Below are 19,025 nucleotides of genomic sequence, written 5' to 3' on the forward strand. Positions count from 1 at the left end.
TCGGCAGAATCCCCACAGATGGTGCCAACCCATGTCCCCAGCCATTGCGCTAAGGTAAGCCGATTTAACACACCTGTAGGTGACCCCTCCATGACATGGCCGACGTAGGGGCCTTCCCGAAAGATCGGCCGGTTGTCGTTCTGATCAATCACGATGATTTCCAGAGGGACCGGTCCCTCGAGAGTTTTGCCATTGACATCGGTGGTCTCCACAAACAGCTATTTGAGCAAAGAGATCGGGGGAGAAAGAAGGCATTAATTCATTATGAAAATTGAAATCCTGCTCTGGAGAAAGTAGGTTAATATCAGCAATTTTATTAGCCCTTGGCAATATGCAAACTTTGGTCTCAATGGGTAGTCACTGGGACTGCAATAGAAACTAAACATCCCAGAATAAAAGGTAAAGATTAGTTCATGTTTGAGCCCCTCTGGGAAATTTGCAATTAATTCATCAGATCTGCAAAGGAAGACCAACACATTTTTTTAGAAAGGAACCCCCATTCAGTATCAACTGTAGCTGAGAAAATGTATTTACACTTTTTCTGTTTTCCACCATCATTATGCTTAAAAGGAATGTTATGCTAATAAAAATAGACTAAGCAGTTATGAACAGAATACATTAGGAGGTAACCAGAAGTGTTTATGGTCCTATTTAGGTCATATTCAGGTTAATACATATTTAGAGAGGACCCTCTTCAAGTAGGGAAGTTGGCATTTGAGGGGGCCCAAACGAGACCGAGAACTGCCCTCCAGGTTCTTACCATCTAGTGGGGATTTCACAGTTCCATGAAATGCTTCCATATGCTATGACCTCCAGATCTCAAGGATAAACAGCATAAGAAACTCAGCTTTAGTGTTTGTCTTGCAAACAAGGAATTCTGCCATGTCCAGAGCCCTTATGACCACGTGCTCCCATTTTCTATGCTCAGACCAGCCTTGCTTTAACTCAGTTGTAACAGGAACACGTGTCCTTGGATCTTGAAGGTGGTCCCCCCATAGGAGGCAGTAGACTATCCCAGGGGGCAAAGGGTCTCAGCTGGAATCCCGCCTCCACTTCTTACTAGCTCCGCAAACTTGAGAAAAGACAGTGCCCTCCCAGTATCCTCATCTGTAAGATGGGGCTAGTAAAACACCCATCTCAAAAGAGGTGCTGGGGGGATTCATTATAATGATAACGAATACCTGTTCAGCACTTACTTAGGCTCCATACTATTTTAATTTCTTGGATCCTCACAGCAGCCCTTGAACCATTTTAGAGAGGAGGAATGGAAACAAGTCTGTGGAAATGGTGGAGCCCAGATTTGACCCCACGGAACGCGCTTCCAGGGTCCACATTTTTAACCACAATAAACCATGTTTCTACAGTGCTTAGTATGATGTCTGTCACCTAACAGATCTTGGGAACATCAGCTGCTAGTTTGAGTACTGTTGTCAAAAATAGCCCAAATCAGGAAAATTAAAAAGAATTACTTTTATTATAAGTCAATATAGTCATTCCCTACCTGATGGTATTGTAAATTGGTTTCACCTTTTGTAAAGGAACATGGAAAAATTCAACAAAAGCAATCAAGGATCTCTGAAACTCTCCTGGTCCTATTTGAGGTTAATTGTATTAGGTATATTAAAATAGCCCCTGTAGTGTTATTTTTAATAATAAAACAACACTGGCTTCTAAAGTCCAGCAGAGAGGACTAGTTGAATGAATGTTTGTGTAACAACATGCTAGAATATGGCCATTAGACAAAATAACTATTAAAATTCTGTTGAAGTACACAGAATATTGAATATACAAAAATATACAAAATAGCATATGTAACAGGTACACATATGGACAAAATTTGAAGGAAATAAGCAAAAAGGAAAGCAGGTAGGGTAGAGGAGTATTTGTTCATATTTTTCTTTAACATTACTTCATCCTTTCACTAGCAAGTTCGTCTCCATACACTTTGATTTCTGGGGCAGATAAAATTGCACATGGATGCTGAACTGAAAAAAAAACCATTAAATGGAAAGAGCCACTTAATTGCACACAAAGGGGACTTTACCAAGCACGATATTTTAAAATATGTTTATGCTGCTTTTTAGGTACTATGGAATACTGATACACAAAGGAAATTAAAGTGAAATTCCTGGGGCAATTTCACTTAATAACAATGGTCTGGTGTCTTTTGTCCTCCCCAAATAGCCAAAGACTTGACTTTAAAGCACCCAAAAGCCTTATGCCTAAAGACAACAAACATCTTAGATCTGAATCCTAAACTTCCATATTCCACAAGACTCGACCAGTATCACAGGCCACACATAGGATAAAGAAACAGAATTTGCATTTGCCAAATATATAAATATGTTCAAACTGGGAGGGCAGACTCCAGATCCATCTCAATATAATGGTAAGACAAACACTAGCGTATACAACTGGATCAGGATGAATGCAAAATATTGAGCTGACTCTCATAAAATCAATTATCTAATTAAACAACTTGATGGCATTTTATGCCACAAAACTACCCAGAATTTGATTCAATTTTTTTTTAGTAGAAACAATATTGATAGAAGTTAAAATCTTTGGAACAGTGTCTAAAAACAGCAAAGTGCTCCTAAGTGGCATTTACTAATTTTAAAGTTAATTTAACAAAATTCATTGAATTCCTACTCTGCCAGGCCTTATGATAAACACTGGGTATCTGGTAGTTAACAGAGCAAGACATTCTGGCATGATGAGACAGATGAATAAGGAAAAATAAATGAATAAAATAATTTTAGCAATAAGGGCTATGACAGAGGTGAAACTGGTTGATATACTAAAGTTGTACTGTCCAATATGGCAGCCAATAGGCACATGTGGCTTCTTAAATTTAAATCCAATGAAGTTGAATAAAATTAAAAATTCAGTTTTTCACTTGCACCTGCCACATTTCAAGTGCTCAATAGTCACACGTAGCTTGTAGCTACCATCTTGGACGATGGTGATAGAGAACATGCCCACCAATACAGAGAAGTCTATTGGATGGCACTGGGCTAGAGAGTGACTAAGAGTGTATGTCTTTGTGTGTGTGGGGGTACCTGTCTGAGATAAAAGGGCTGGGAAGGCCTGGATTGCTGAGGAAACATTTCATCTGAGACTGGAATGCAAGAAAGCAGAAGTTAGCCATGCAGACCTGCACGGAGAAAGAGTTCTAGAGAGAAGAGCAAGTGAAAGGCCTGAGTTTAGAAGAAGCTTGGAGTTTTTTTGAGGATGGGGGAAGCACAAGTTGAAGTTGAAGAATTAGGGTTCCACACACTCTGATAGAATAGGCTGACGTTTATTCCTGGCATAAGATTCTTTGCATGGAAAAATCTGAGCAAAATGAGGAGAGAAGGCTTTTCCTTCTGTGAATTGCTGGGTAGACAGAGAAGGAAAACATATAATAGGATTGCTCCTAACAAAGCAACAAATTGTAGACTGAATAAAAACACAGGAGGAAATACTAGTGTTTTACTAGGAGATCCAGATATTTTTTCGGAAGATGTATTATTAAAGTGGATGAAAATTAAGTATGTAGATATGGGTGGAGACATCATTAGTAAATGCATCTTTCTCTCTCTGATCTCTTACTATAAAGAAATGTGACATTCCAGTGAGTTTTCATAACTGTTCTCATATGAAGGTCAGATCCACAGTTAGCAAATGCCAAACTTCTTAAGTATGACTTTTAATTTCAGAGGGCACTACCAATATCAGAGAATAAATGTTCAGTCTGTCCTCACCTTCCCTCCCTCTCCCTAATTGAAATACCCAAAGCACACATCTCCTTAGTATGAAAAGATAGGGGCAGTGTTAGTTTCCTTTCAATTACTTGATAGGCCAGTGTTTGGGCTCCAGAAACAAAACAAGCCAGAGTACATTCAAAGGGAGGTGTTCTAACGCTTGTGCCTGGTGTTTGAGGTGATGAATTACTTAGAATCTTAGTGGGACAACCAAGGGGTGGCCTTTGACAGCAACGGAACGGATCCTCAAAGGAAATAAGACGGCCTCGCCTCTGACAGCTTATTTCTAATGCCACCTTCTAGACCTGGAAGTTTCTCAGTTTTCATGGCTGATGTGAGTTGTGATATATAAAAAGCCTACTGCAGGACCAGAAAGAGAGGCTATGCTCAATAAAGTATAGCCAGAAACAGTTCTCCAAGTCTAGAGTATCTAGTGTCTTACTCCAAGGCGGATAGCCTCGACTCTTGCCCATTGTAGATATGGCCAGGCCCTGCGCTAGGTTTTCTGGGTTGCTGCTGTTCAGAGGGATTCAGGTCCTGCCCAGGACCCCCGGAGCCAGCCTGCCCGTGAACCAATCTCCAGAGAACTCGGGAGCACGTGACCTTGTGAGGGATGCTGCACGGGGTCTCAGGCTGGAAACGGAAGCTCAAAGGCCTCGTGGAGAGTGGGAACGGCATTCTCCAGGTGCAGCTTCGTGGGCACAAGCTCCAGACAGGAGGCTGTGCCCTGCCATCTGCGAGGACCTCCCCCCCGCCTGCACGCGGACTCGCTCATCACCCCCCCAGGCATCCAGGCAGGGATGGTTCCTCGGACCTGTCCAGAGGGGCCTCGGTGTGCACACACCAACACCCGCCCTCACGCACACACACGTGCGTGCAACTCTCACCCATACAAATCCATGTTTTTCATTATGGTCTCATCTTCAGCAGGCGTGATAAACCCATAAAACTGATTTTGCCTGACCATGTTCTTAAAAATTGACCGTCAGGAGATAGAAGAAAAACTGCTTATTAACAGAAAAGTGCAAAGGTGCAGGAAACAACGCAAGCCCGAGAGGGACTCGAGGCGGGAAGCGTCACGGCCGGAGCTGCGGGGTGGGGCACTGGACCGGCGCGGGCTCGGCGTGGGTTTGGACGCCAGCACGGCAGCGTTCTTCTCTCCGGTTGAGGTGAAATATGCCTGGGAGGGGGAACTCATCAAGCTTCCTCATCAGAGGGCTAGGGGTCATCTAAAGAACTTGCTAAAATGTCAGGTTCTTGAGGAACCTTCATTTAAACCAACACTCCAAGAGATGCTGATGTTGTGGCTCCTGCCTGTGTTTTGGAAAGCTGACTCCCATGGGCAGGAGGTGGGGAGCACAGATCCCACGGTGGGCAGGAGGTAGGAAGCACAGCCCCCAGATGGATAGGAATTGGGGAACACAATCCCCAAGGTAGACAGGAAGTGGGGAGCACAGTCCCCACAGTGGACAGAAGGTAGGGAGCATAGCCCCCAAGGTGGATGGGAGGTGGGGAGCATAGCCTTTAGAATTGACAGGAGGTGGGGAGCACAGCCCTCATAATGGACGGGAAGTAGGGAGCACAGCCTTGGTATGTGTGGAGCAGGTACTAGAAGGGGAAGCAGCATCTCTAGACGCCTTCATGGAGATCTCTGAGAAGTTGTGAGAAGAGCAGTCAGAATGCCGAGACCTAATTATACAGCCTCAGACGCACCACACCTGTGGCTCTGATCAAGGCATGGCATCTCCCTGCACCTTAGTTCCCAGGGCATTTATCCAAGCCCGCCCTGGCAACTTCATAAGACTGGGAGCTCATCAAGTAAAATAATGAATAATGAAAGTGCCTTATACAAAGCAGGTGCTGAATTTTATGCCAACTCTAACTTCCCCTTTTGCAAAGGGCCAGCTTCAGCCTTTGCTCGAGAGGGCAGAACTATCTAACACTTTAAATAATCAAAATAAGCTTCAATGTCATTATTGAAGAATTTCTGTGAAACCAGAAACTATAATAAATGCAATCATGTGTTTACCAGTTTGCTCTAAATTTTGAGCAGAGGATGGTCCTACCCTCAGGGACCAAAGCAGAAACTTGGAAGTCACCCTCCTCCTTATACGAAACCTTCTTGCCTATCCTCAACCGCCTGAGTCCTGTCCTCCCTGCTTACTTTACCTCCTGAATCTCTCTTGAATCCATCCTCTTCCCCTTCTCCATTATCACCTCCTGAGATTCATTTCTGTCACCTCTCACCAGGGCCCTGGCAAGAGGTTCCTAAAGGGTCCCCCTGCAGCAACTACTGTCCCCTCTCATCTATTATCTATATTATCTATAGCACTCTGGGGGGTCTTTTCAAAATTCCCATTTATGTCACCTAACAATGGAAACCTGTCCACAGTTTTTTGTCACTTTTAGGATAAACAGTAAATTCCTTTATTATTTATTTATTTTTAAAGTTTTTTTAAAAAAATTTCTCTCCCCTTCCCTCCCCCCCCCCCCAGTTGTCTGCTCTCTGTGGCCATTTGCTGTGTGTTCTTCTGTGTCACTTGTATTCTTGTCAGCAGCACCAGCAATCTGTGTCTCTTTTTGTTATGTCATCTTGCTGCGTCAGCTCTCCGTGTGTGCGGCACCACTCCTGGGCAGGCTGCACTTTTCTTGCTCTGGGCGACTCTCCTTACGGGGTACACTCCTTGTGTGTGGGGCAACCCTATGTGGGAGACACCCCTACGTGGCATGGCACTCCTTGTGTGCATCAGCACTGCGCATGGGCCAGCTCATCACATGTGTCAGGAGGCCCTGGGTTTGAACCCTGAGCCTCTTATGTGGTAGGCGGACGCCCTATCTGTTGAGAAAATCTGCTTCCCAAATTCCTTTATTTGACAAACCTTTTTATAATCTGGCACCAGTCCACATCCCCAAAATCAATTCATGCCACAAAAATCCCCTTTGCTCCTTGTTATCCAGCTTTGCCGATCTCCTCAGTTTCTCTGACTCCTGGCATTCCTTCTCAGCACAGAATCTCGGCACATGTGACCCTCCCCCTCCTCCTTTCACACTTGCTTCCCCCTATTTGTCCTTCGGGCCACAGCTCGGACACCCCCAGGATAGAACCTCCTCTCAGCCCTCCAGACTAGCCTGTGTATCTCTGGTCTACTCTCCAGGTGAGCTGGAACCCAGCCTTTTTCACACTTTCCCTAACACGGGATGACTTACCTGCATGGTGATTAGATCAACATAGGCTTCCCCGTCTAGCCCCATGAGCGCTGGGAGTGGATGTGCTGGCTCATCAGCGTATCCCCGATGCCTTGCTTACAATGAGCGCTTAGTATTAATTGCACAAAGCTCTCTTCTCCAGGGGCAACACCTCTTCAGGACTCTGGAGTCTGAAAGTTTGGCCTCAGCTTCGCCATCTGTCCTCTCCCTCTAGCCCCAGCATAGGAGAGTTGACAGTGGGTCCCAACTTCTTAGACCACAGGCCAGGCCACTTTGCCCTAACTGATGAAGAAGAACCCCAGTGGAAGTGATATCAGAGTACATTAAACTGATTCCTTGCTAATACATGCCTGGATTTGTTGCATTATCTCATTTAGCTTAAAACAACCCAGAGAAACACTCACTGCAGCACAATTCAGATAAATTTAAGTATATGGTCGATGGTCATAAAATTGATGTGTGATTGGGCTGGATTGAAAATCAGGTATGCCTCTAACATTCATGCTTTCTCCCACTATGCCCATGTTTATTAAATATTCTTTTATGTACAGCCCTTATGTTTCTTGTTTTATTCTCATTACTAATTGTGCTATTTACTTAATAGGTTTTCTTCAAATTGATTGCTATTTTTCATTTTTGCCTCATCCCAGGTGAAATTATCCATGAATTTATGAATATACTGCATGCATTACACATTTTTCCTTGTACACACGGAAATACATATGAAAATACATAGCAAGCTTCCATGTATTATGTAACATTCTGTCAGAAACGACAGGTTGGTGACTATTACAGCGTTAGTCTAGCCACAACATGTTCCCTTCTGGGATGTCACAGTCTTTCTGAAAAGAAAAAAAAGTTGTCCTTCTAAATTAACACTCCAAATGCCCCCAGTGAACAGGTATGGGAGGAGAGCAGAGAATGCAAGGATCCAATCTGCTTAAAACAAAAGGATATTCCCAAAGATGGAGCCCTTAGGACACAAATCATTCCACTGTTTCGGCGGGGGGCATGATGGCTGGTGTTGGGCCATGAGTGCCGATCATCTGAGTCCTCTGTAGAGAAGGAGAGAGGGGCCTTGACCCCCAGAGTGTGGGAGGAGATGAGGAAAAACCACAGGGCCAACAGGGAAGTGGAGACAGCAGAGCAGGCAGCTTTCTGAAGAAGAGTCGGGGCCCCCCAGTCTGCCTCCCCACAGGCGCTCTCAGGTTCTCCCACTTTCCTCCACACCATGTGGGGAGCGCGGCCGACGAAGGGGTGAGCCAGAGCTGCAGTACACAAATCACGACAAAAAAAGTTGACTGTCCACACGATGCATAGTTAGGAATCCTTAAAAAAAGACATGCAAAAAACCCCAACTAAGAACACAGTGGATCAAATAATTACAAAGTAGGTAGACGCAAACTAGCTTTCAGTGCCACAACAAACTGTTGTCATCTTGCCCTTCATTGGGCTCATCCTTTCATCTCTATTCATGAAAGACAAAATTTAGTCTGACAAAATCTGATACTGAGCTCTTACCCAAAGGGATGAACTGATGGAAAGCAAAATGTGCTACATGGTTTTTTGGATGAGAGCCAAAATGAAGCAACTGGCTATTAAAGCCAGTATTTTTGTAAAAGAAGATGACCCAAACAACAGGTACCAATCCTCAATCAATGGATGAGAAAGCAAGCATGACAAACCCTCTATGGGCTCCTGGGTTGTTTTGAAGTAAAACAATTTAGAAAACACTTTTATGACCTTTATGGACTCTGACAAGTCTGAGTCAGGCCCGATATTTAAATGAACTAAATGCACGGAGTAAATTACTTCTTTGAGATGATATTGTTCAACATCTGGTTGTCTGTGCATTGTGAGGGTGTGCATGCATGCTTTCCAGCCATAAGTCTTTAGATCTCATAAAAATGTTGAGAACATATGAGTTATGACTAACACTGTGACAGTTGCTCTTTTTCACCCAGACAAGACATGGCTAATCTAAAGGAGCATTTTCCCTGCAGTTACCTCCTTGGGACACTAAGGAGCTTTCCAACATAGCTGCCACCCTTCACGCCATCTTTGGTATAAGAGATGACCTCTTTAGAAATGTCTCCTCGAACTGGTTTGCAAGTCCCAAATAAAACTGGGTTTCTTTCCATTAATTCCAAATAATTCCAAATGTCAACTCTTGTAAAAAAGTATAGTCATAGTGATAAAAATACATAATGATAGCTGTGAAGAATTGAATGCAGCTAGGGACATCACACAGGTCTAACAAAGATAGCAAATCTCCAGCAAGTTCAGATTTATAGACTATGTGCACTTTTGCCCAGCACAAAACTGTGAAATACATATGAAAGACAAAATGATATCCTTTACAGCCACAGCTAAGATGAAGAAAAGAGGAGACACAATGATTATGAAAGTCTGTGAAAGAGGCACTCTGTTAGTTACACTGTAGTGGAATTGTAACTTGATACAATCTTTCAGGAAGGCAGTTTAGAAATATGTCTCAAAAACCTCAAAGATGTTTATGACTTTTCAAAGACATCTCCAGAAAGATTCCAACTAAGAAGCCCAGAGATTTTTGTGTGTGTATGTAATTATAGGTTTATTTAGAATAGTTGATCTCTAAAGGTTGACAGGGTTGGAGGATTTTTAAAAGCTTTATTTCCCTATATAGATAAAATATTCATATATGATAAGAAAAAGAAAATGATTAAGCCAAGCCTAACTTATTTAATTAATGTGAAACTTAGATGGCCTTTACTGTTTGCAACTGAGTCCTTATGTATTTAATATATTATCATATTCATTTATTTTAGGCTCCTTTGGTAGAGACATGTATTCTGCATATAGAAGAGATTATACTCGTGGCACAATTAAATCATAAACAGTAAGAGCAGGAACACCATTTTCCAGGTGTCCCTTCTATACCTGACCAAGTAACTTAAGCACAAAAACATTGGGAGATACTTTTATTGAGTTGCTGTGCATAATTTTCAAACCTTCCCACCTCCCAAAGACTGAGCAAAAGCTTCTCAGCCAAACAGATTTCTTTTTGGTTACTGAAGTTCACTGAAGTTATACTAGACTTCAAGTCAGAAAACCTACTTCTTGAATAGCTGTGGGAAGCAGAATAATGCCCCTCCAAAGGAGTCCATAACTCTTTTACAGGAAGCCAGGTTGCATCATTAAGGGGAATTAAGGTGGTATCAGTTGACTTTAAGAGTGGTTATCCTGGATTCTCTGGGTGGGTCCAATAAACTACAAGGTCCTTAAAACTGGGAAAGGGAGGCAGAAGAGAAGGTTGGAATGATGTGATATGAGAAGGACTTGAGCTCCCAATTGTGACTCTGTAGATGGAAAAAGGGGATCTGAGCCAACGAGAGCAGGTGGCCTCTAAGAAGCTGGAAAAGGTAAGGAAACAGATTCTCCCCTAGAGCCTCCAGGAGCAACACAGCCCTGCCTGCTGACATCTTGATTTTAGCCCGGTGAGATCCACGCTGAACCCCTAACCTAGAGGACCGTAAGATAACACATTTTCATTGTTTTAAGTCACTAAGTTTGAGGTCATTTGCTAGCAGCAATAGGAAATGAATACAGTGACCACTAAAATTTATTGTCCAAATCATGACAATTTTTAGAATGAAAGTGGATACGATTAACAGTTAAGCCAGAACAACAGGGGCAAATCAAGGCTGTCCCAGGCACACCAGTCACACAGTCCCCTATCTTGAGTGACTTCATTTCTCCCAGGCTCCGTTAGTGCATGTAACAAATGGTGTTTAGAAGTCTACCCTCAGATGCTGAAGAAATAAAAAGGTCAACAAGTGTGTGTAGCACAATCCTTGGTACGTAGGAGATTTCAAACAAAGGCTTGTTTAGATGAGAGGAAGGTTTGGTGATCTTGATATGTCATCTGCCTGGTGATCACACCACTACTACCAAGGCAATGCCCAAAGGTCAAGCTCTCCAAGGCAGCACAGCAATTCTCATCTTAGTATAATAGTTTCCCATCAAAGCACAGAGGAAGGGAGACTCAGTTTTGAGTGGGATGCCCACGCCTTCCCATGGGGCCATTCATAGGGAAATCATTCACTCCAGTAGAACTTTATTTAGAAATTTGCAAATGTTGAAGAAATACCCTCAATTTAATTCCTATTTGTTAGTCATAACCCTTTTAAAATTGCCTTTCTATTACAGTAAAAATCCTGGTTTCTCTTTACCACCAAAAGTATCTGCATTTCAGTTGTTTTTCTCAGCTTTATTCAATTATCCAAGCTGAATCTCATTAGGGACCAACTTCTGAAGCATTTGGGGGAGGGGAGGAAGATATTTTCAGCCTTTGTAACATTCCTCATCTTCATTTACACAGCTATCTGTATAACATCCTCCTTTATGGACTGGACGTGGTGTTTATAGACCTCTAAAAAATGATCAAAGGGATGATAAAAGTTTCATACTCGTTAGATTATTAATTAAAGATCTTGCTTCTATTATCAAGAGTCCTTTGAAAAACTTGCTCTGCTTAGAGCTACAGTATTTCCTTTGTCACTCTGAAATTTTAGTTTCAAAGTATTTCTTAACCAAACATAATGCAAACATTTATCTTATGCTTGCATGCATCACAACTGAGCTTGGACTTTGAGGACGATTTTCTATTTTAACTGTTGAAGTAACTTTAATTTTGTGGAAGAAACCTATGCAGATATTCAAAACAATTTTATTCGAGCAGCTTGGGAAAGTCCCAGTTAATAGCCTCTACCCTAAAGGGGTACTGGGACTGAGAATTTTAATTGGTTCAAGTAGAATTTATATAAATCATGGATGATGGCATTATGCCAGATCAATTAAGAATATGTATAAGGGTTAAGAGGATTTTTGTTAAAAGATGAGAACTATAATGCTTTTGAAAACAAAGGCATGGGAGAAAAATTACTGGGGATTTTATTTAACTTGCCTTAGTCCTCTCCAAGAGTGAAATTCAGAGGCATAGAAATGAATGCATTCCTTTTTTTTTTTTTAGTGTACAGATCTAAAGTCATTTTGTTAAAGTATTGAAGACACGTTTTATAAAACATGATGTTCTTCAAAACTTAAGGTTGGCATATAAAAGTTTAAAGTATAGGCTAATAAATTCCAGATGGATTAAAGTATTAGCAAAAAAAAATCATTGAATATTTATGTCACACAGTGGGACAGGCCTTTCTAAGCCAGCATTAAAATCATAACTTTTTATATGAATTATTGATAGATTAAACTACTTAATGGCAAGTTTTTGGTATGACTAAAATATCATAAAATAAACGAATAGAACACTGAGAAAAATATTTGTATTATATAAATGGAAATTTTCTATCCTGAATATACAAAGAGCTGGTTAAAAATAATAACAGGGAAAGAATAATATTTAGCAAAACAAAACACAAAGCAATAAACATGATAAAATGAGTTATTTTCTTGCATAGAATAATGCCAAAAAATAAAAAAATATCTAATATTCAGTGTTGAGAAAATTTGTTAGGAAACAAATTCTCATATATTATTCATAATATGGAAACATCTTTCTGAAGTGCAATTTGTCAATATGTAGCAAAAGCCTTTAAAAGACAAATACTCTGACTCAATAATTCTTCTAGAAATTTAGCTGAGGGGCTGTGTGTTTTTAGCAACATGTATACTATTTCAATATTGCCTAAATATAGAGAAAACTGCAAACAACACAATGTTATAACAGATTGATGAAATAAACTATGTTATCTGCACAACATAGAACATTATATTATAGAAACACTTTAAAAATGTAAAAATATTTTCATGGTATGAGTTGAAAAATCTGATTGCAGAATAGTGTGTATCAAATGATGTAATTTTTAAGAAACAAAGAAATTACACTATTAAGAGTATATTAAAATATTAACAGTGGATTTATTGCAGGTAATTTTTGTCTTTGCTTCTGTATACTTTCTAGATTTTCTATAATGGACATGCATTACTTGCAGAGTAAAAAGAGTCAATAAAAGTTGTTTTAAAATTATGGCTTATTTAGTCAATGACTACAGATTGACTATATTTTATTACAAATGGGGAGTTTGGGGCAGATGTTAGACTTTAGTACATCTAACACTTCATTACAGTAGAAGACAAAAAGCAGTTCTATTTTCCAGTCTTTGCAGGTCTCCATTTTTGAATAAAAAAGAATGTCAGTTCACTTGACAGAACTTTACAGCACGGAACTTGGTATTACCAGCTTTATTTTCAGAACCACCACTGTTGGGTACATCTACTTTTCCTAAGCAGCTTCATTTTTAATTACACTGATAAATGTTTAGAACCCCAAAAGAGCTGAGGTTCCAAGCACAGATATTTGATTCAGGGAGACTTAGCTTTAAGTCTCAATTCTTTCCTTTATTAGCATTGTGATTTTTAAGCTATTGAATGACCTTTTTGGAATCTGTTTCCTCTTCTCTAGAATGGGAGAGCAGGACCTATCTCACAAGGTTGTTGTGAGGATAAAATAAATGATGTTCTTGAAGCACTTAGCTAAAACACCTGTCACCTCGCAAGCACTCAGTAAACACCAGTAGCCAGATCCCTGGAGTTCAGCTCTGCATGAAGGGAAACGCCCTCTAAGGTTATGTTCCCTATTGGGGTGCACAGTCTCAAGCACTAAGGAAAATCTACGTGTAGCCGAAGTTCCCTGTAGAAGTCCAAGGCTGACTTAGAAGCAGGAGACACCTTCAGGCTCATCATGACAAGCCCCCTGCTTGGATCTGTATGTAAGGATTGGATTTGGCAGAGGTCACCAGCCCCAATGAATCAGTCCTTCCCATCAACCCCACCCTGGCTACCAGAACCAATGTGACTCGAGAAACATGGTCAGTGCCAACTCCTGGCCCACAGCGTGGGGATTCGTCAAGTAGCCAGTCCTCCATCTGTTCCACAGTCCTGCTGTCCAGACTTGGACCTGCCATGCTCCTGAGACCCAGGGCCCACCTAGCATGCTGCATCAGCCTCAGTTCCAGCTCCAGGGTCTTCACCAACCAGAACGGCCCCCTCTCCCAGTGGCACGCTAGAACCTCAAGGGTGTTGAGGACAGTGCTTTGTTTTCACTTAAACCTTTGATTTTAAGGTTGTTTTTTTTAAAACTCAGATGTGGTTGTCAGAAAATACAGAGATCCTGTGCTTTATCCAGTCTTTCCAAATGGCCCCATCTTGTAAACCTCTAGTACAGTATCACCACCAGGACACTGACATTGACACAATCCACCCAATCTTATTCAGATCTCTTCCAATTTTACTTGTATTCATTTATGTGTGTGTGTTTAGGTTTATGCAATTTTATCACATGTAGATTTGTGTAGTCATTACCACAGTCAAGGTACAGAACAGCTCCTTCACCAAGGATCTCTCATGTTGGAAGGCAATACTTTTAAAACTTTGGTGCACAGGGAATTACATGGACACTTTGGCGATTCAGATTCCTGACACCCAACCACAAGGATTCAGTAAGTTCTCAAGTAGGGCCCAGGAATCTGTGTTAAGTCCCCATAAGCAACATGATGCAGTGGTCCATACTTCAAGGCAGCTCAGGGGTCCTTATTTATCACCAAACAAAAGGCACTAAGACCCAGTTGGGACTATTCCTGATTAGGGCAGATTGACTAGGTGGGCATAGCTTTGACAAACCTGCTTATTGTGAATGAGACCTTTGTGGGAATGAGCAACTCAACTAATTGGGGCCCCATGACGTTCATCAATGCCAGTGTGCAGCCAAGTTGTTCTCTTTGATCTTCCTTACTGTTTCCCTTATTCATCTCAAATTAAGACACTGGCTTTGCAACAGAGGAATCAAAGTTAGTTCTGGGATGTTTCCCTGAGCTTGTGGGCAAATGGTGGTATCAGTTACTGAGTTGATAAAGGCTGGAGTCCACTAACCTTATGTCCAATTCTCTTTACTTGACACCCACATCCAATCCATCAGCTGGTCTGACAGTGTACCTTCAACTCTCCCCTGAATTGGATCATCTTTCTCCATCCCTGTTGGTCACCCTCCACGCCAACACCCTCTCTCACCTGGGTTAGCATGAACATCTCTCAACTGCTTCTCTCTCTTTTCTTGCTCTTACCCTTCAAGCTCTCCTCACCACATTGTTTTCTGTGTTCTCTTTTAAAATGTAAACTGGACCTTTTAGCCCTTCCAACCGCGTACTCCTTGTGCTCTTCAAGCCTGCTGAGTTAACTTCCACTTCAGATGCTATTCCCTCACCCATAACATTCTCAGAGTGTTTTCATGGCTTTCTTCTTCACCCTCTTCAGGTCTCCCCTCAAAACAGAGGTCTTCCTTGACTACTTGATTCAAAACAGTCACCCTCATTGTCCATCCTCTATCTGACATTGTCCCCATGGCACTTCCCATACCTAATCTTTCATGTCCTTATTTGTTTATTGTACCCAGAATGCAAGCTCCATGAGGCCAGGGGATTCATCTATCTTGTCCCCACATTACAGAACAGTAATTAAAGGTAACAAATGATCAATGAATGAGCTAACAGCTTTGAGTTTTTAAAGTCTCTTTTTTTAGAGGACAGATCAACAGATAAGAAGTGACACTGATCATGTAAGAATTTTCTGAGGATGAATCCAGCTGAAAGGCAACGGATTAAGGATTCAAAAAACACTTTCTGCCTATTTCAGAGAAAGAAACCAAGTTCATTGAAGTTGTTATAATTGTCTAAAGTGTGCAACATATTTTACATGGCATTGTTGTTTGGCAATGACTGATAGAAAATTACTAATTACTAATAAGCATGTTTAAATGAAGGAAAATAAGCCATGTGGACTTTTATACAAATTCTGGCTCACCAAAGTAATCTCATCCGCCCCTGCCATTATAAATGAAGAAATGTAAGTTGCAGAAACTCTCATATTTCTTACATAAATCCGTCTTAACATTCTTATAACCCTATCTTAGCATGTCTTCTCTGATTTTTTACTTGTGTGCAACTATGCCTCAAGCAGCTAAACAAACCTGTGATATGGTCACATACATCCTGTTAGATTCTTCTGAATTTCAACCTAAATTGCAACGTCTATCCTTTGACTAAATGCCCCCACCCCAGATTGATAGAGGTTTCTGCGCTTCTGAGTACAAAGAGTGCACACTCCAGTCAGTCTGCATTTGGCTTTACTCTGGACATGCACGCTATCTTCTTTTGGTTTGACATTTACTATTTCATATCTTTGGACCTGGAAGAAAAAGAGGTTGTGGACCTTGTTTTCAAGTGAGTCAATATTCTAGTGAAGGTAAGGAGATACATGGAATTAATTCAATGTCATTGAAGTCATGCAGTGATATGAGAATGTGCATAAATCAGTGATCATTGGGAGAGCAAGTGTTTAACTCTATTTATTTATTTTTTATTCATTTCTCTCCCCTCCCTCTGTGTCCATTCGCTGTGTGTTCTTCTGTGACCACTTCTATCCTTATCAGCGGCACCGGGAATCTGTGTTTCTTTTTGTTGCGTCATCTTGTTGGGTCAGCTCTCCATGTGTGCGGGCCATTCTTGGGCTGGCTGCACTTTCTTTTGCACTGGGCGGCTCTCCTTACGGGGTGCACTCCTTGCGTGTGGGGCTCCCCTACGTGGGGGACGCCCCTGCGTGGCAGGGCACTCCTTGTGCACATCAGCACTGTGCATGGGCCAGCTCCACATGGGTCAAGGAGGCCCGGGGTTTGAACCTTGGACCTCCCATGTGGTAGGCGGATGCCCTATCCATTGGGCCAAGTCCGCTTCCCATCTCTGTTTAGTAGGTCAAGGAAAGTTTCCTACATAAGGCGTTGGCTAAGCTAAGCTTTGGAAGCAACTTCTAGAAGAACAAGGATTGAGAGATGGGATTCTTGGCAGAGAGAGCAGTGAATAGAAGGTATAACGTATTTTGCTGCTCTAGAAGAGAAGCCAGAAAATTATAGCCCACAGGCCAAATCCAGTCTGCTACCTGCTTTTGTAGATAGTTTTATTCGAATATAGCCATGATCAATCACTGATGCACTGCTTATGGCTGCTTTTGCACTGAAACAGTGGATTTGAGCAGTTGTCAGAGGAAGAAGGGGGAAAGAGCATTCCAAGCAGAGGAAAGCACCCAGCGAAATGCCTATGTCAGGCATGACCTTGGTGCCTTTTAAAAACTGCACAAAAACAAAGGGACTGATGCAGAATGAGGAAAGTGGGAAAGGGACACAGGCTGGGACTGAAGAGTTTGGCAGAGTCAGGTCAGGCAGGGACATGTAGGCAGGGTTAAGCATTTTGGCCTCTTTATTAGAACAACCTGATGCCATCAAAACCCTCTCATGTAGAAACTTTGGGAAACAGTCTGGCAGTTCCTCAAAGGATTAAATACAGAGTTACCATAAGAACCAACAATTCTACTTATGTGTGGGTATACACACACACAAACACACAAAGTAAATGACAACACGTCCACACAAAAGCTTCTACACAAATGTTCACGGCACCTTTATCTATAATAGCCAAAAACAATTCAAGTGCCCATCAATGGATAAATGGATAAACAAAATGTGGTATATCTATACAATGAAATACTTTTCCTATGTAAAAAGGAACAAGTAATGATACGTGCCACAATTTGGATGAACCTTGAAAACATTATGCTAAGTAAAAGAAGCCAGACACCAAAAGCCACATATTATATAATTTCATTTATATGAAATGCCCAGACCAGGCAAATCCGTTAGAGACAAAAAGTAGATTCATGGTTGCTTAAGGCTGAGGATAGGGTGATAGAATAGAAGGGTGATAGCTGATGGCACAGTGTTTCTCCCTGAGGTGATAAAGTATTCTAAAATTGATTGTGGTGATGGTTACACATCTGTGAATACACTAAAATTCACAGAATTTTAGTGAATCATATCCCAATAAAGCTGTTTTAAAAAAATTCCCTCTCTTTATAGGTCTGGAGGGAGGGGAGGGTAGTAAGGGAATAACTGTCTCAGATTTAAATTTTGAAAGATTATTCCAGAAGATGTGTGGGGATGGACTGAAGAGGTACAAAAGAAAATGGCGCAGCTAGCTGGGAGTATACTGCAGTGGTCCAGGGGAAAGACTGTTCTCCAGGGAATAATGATGAGGAAATCTCTTGTTTGCCCAGAACAGTTAGAGAAGAGCCCATTCCAGTCCATTTTGCTTATTGGAACCAGAGGACGAGAGAGGGAGGTTGGCATTGTATGTGCCAAGCAGTCACTGATTTGGGACCAGGGCTAACCACAGCACTCATTAGCAAAATGGCAAGAGTAACACCTGGCCTCCCTTCTACATGGGGCCAAATGAAAAGAATGGATATAAAAGCACTATTCAGTGCAGGGCAGTCCATTCCATGTGGATGCGAGGTTTCAGCGAATTAAAGCTCAAGGATAAACGCTCAATGCCAACTAAAGTAAACAAGTGTAAACCCTCTGAAAATTCAGGAGGCAGTTTTAAACCTGGGCCACTGTTAGGAATACCAATGTTTAACTATAACCTGTAGGTCCTGAGAAAGGAGGAGACACCTTGGAATTATAGACCATAGAGACACAAGCTGGATAAAGATTTTAAAAGGGAACACATTAGAAAAAGAAATTCTAGACGTTGTATCCACAGGCAGATTTTCTTGACGCCCCCAGAGCTATTTTCTCCCCTGGGTGCTCACCACTCATTGCAGTGGCCTTGGCGACAGCCTTGGGACATTGTTTACATGCTAAGACTGCTGCGCTCCCACTAGACCTTGAGTTATTTGGGGTTAAGGACAAGCTGTTATTCATCTCTGTCTCCCCAATGCCTAGCACATACTAGGTGCTCGGTATTTATTGTTTGAATAAGTTGATGAAAGCGATCAATCGATGAACAAATCTATGAATTATTGAATGCTGAGGATAACCGAGTTTATCAGCGCTGGCTTTTTTCAGAAATAAAACATGAGCAACATACCCAGAGGCCAGCGCTTCATTTGTGCCTCCTGGCTGCTCCATAACTACTGAAGCAATGGTCTGGTCCCTCCAGAGTGGACTCTTACAAATGCTAGGCAGGAAGCACA

The 19,025-nt window shown here is 41.7% G+C and overlaps 1 protein-coding gene across 6 annotated transcripts in view; it reads right to left on the reverse strand.

The window, feature by feature from the left end:
* The window catches only part of CDH13 (cadherin 13), a 1,112,406-nt gene that overhangs the window by 431,783 nt on the left and 661,598 nt on the right, over positions 1 to 19,025 (reverse strand). For all 6 annotated transcript variants that reach the window (XM_058279653.2, XM_058279651.1, XM_071209046.1 and 3 more), the window contains one exon: positions 74 to 218. In XM_058279653.2, coding sequence (XP_058135636.1) covers positions 74 to 218 — 145 coding nt within the window. The remainder of the gene's footprint in view (positions 1 to 73; positions 219 to 19,025) is intronic.

The sequence above is a fragment of the Dasypus novemcinctus genome, chromosome 18 (genome assembly GCF_030445035.2).
Source record: "Dasypus novemcinctus isolate mDasNov1 chromosome 18, mDasNov1.1.hap2, whole genome shotgun sequence".
In the NCBI taxonomy this organism is placed as follows: domain Eukaryota; kingdom Metazoa; phylum Chordata; class Mammalia; order Cingulata; family Dasypodidae; genus Dasypus; species Dasypus novemcinctus.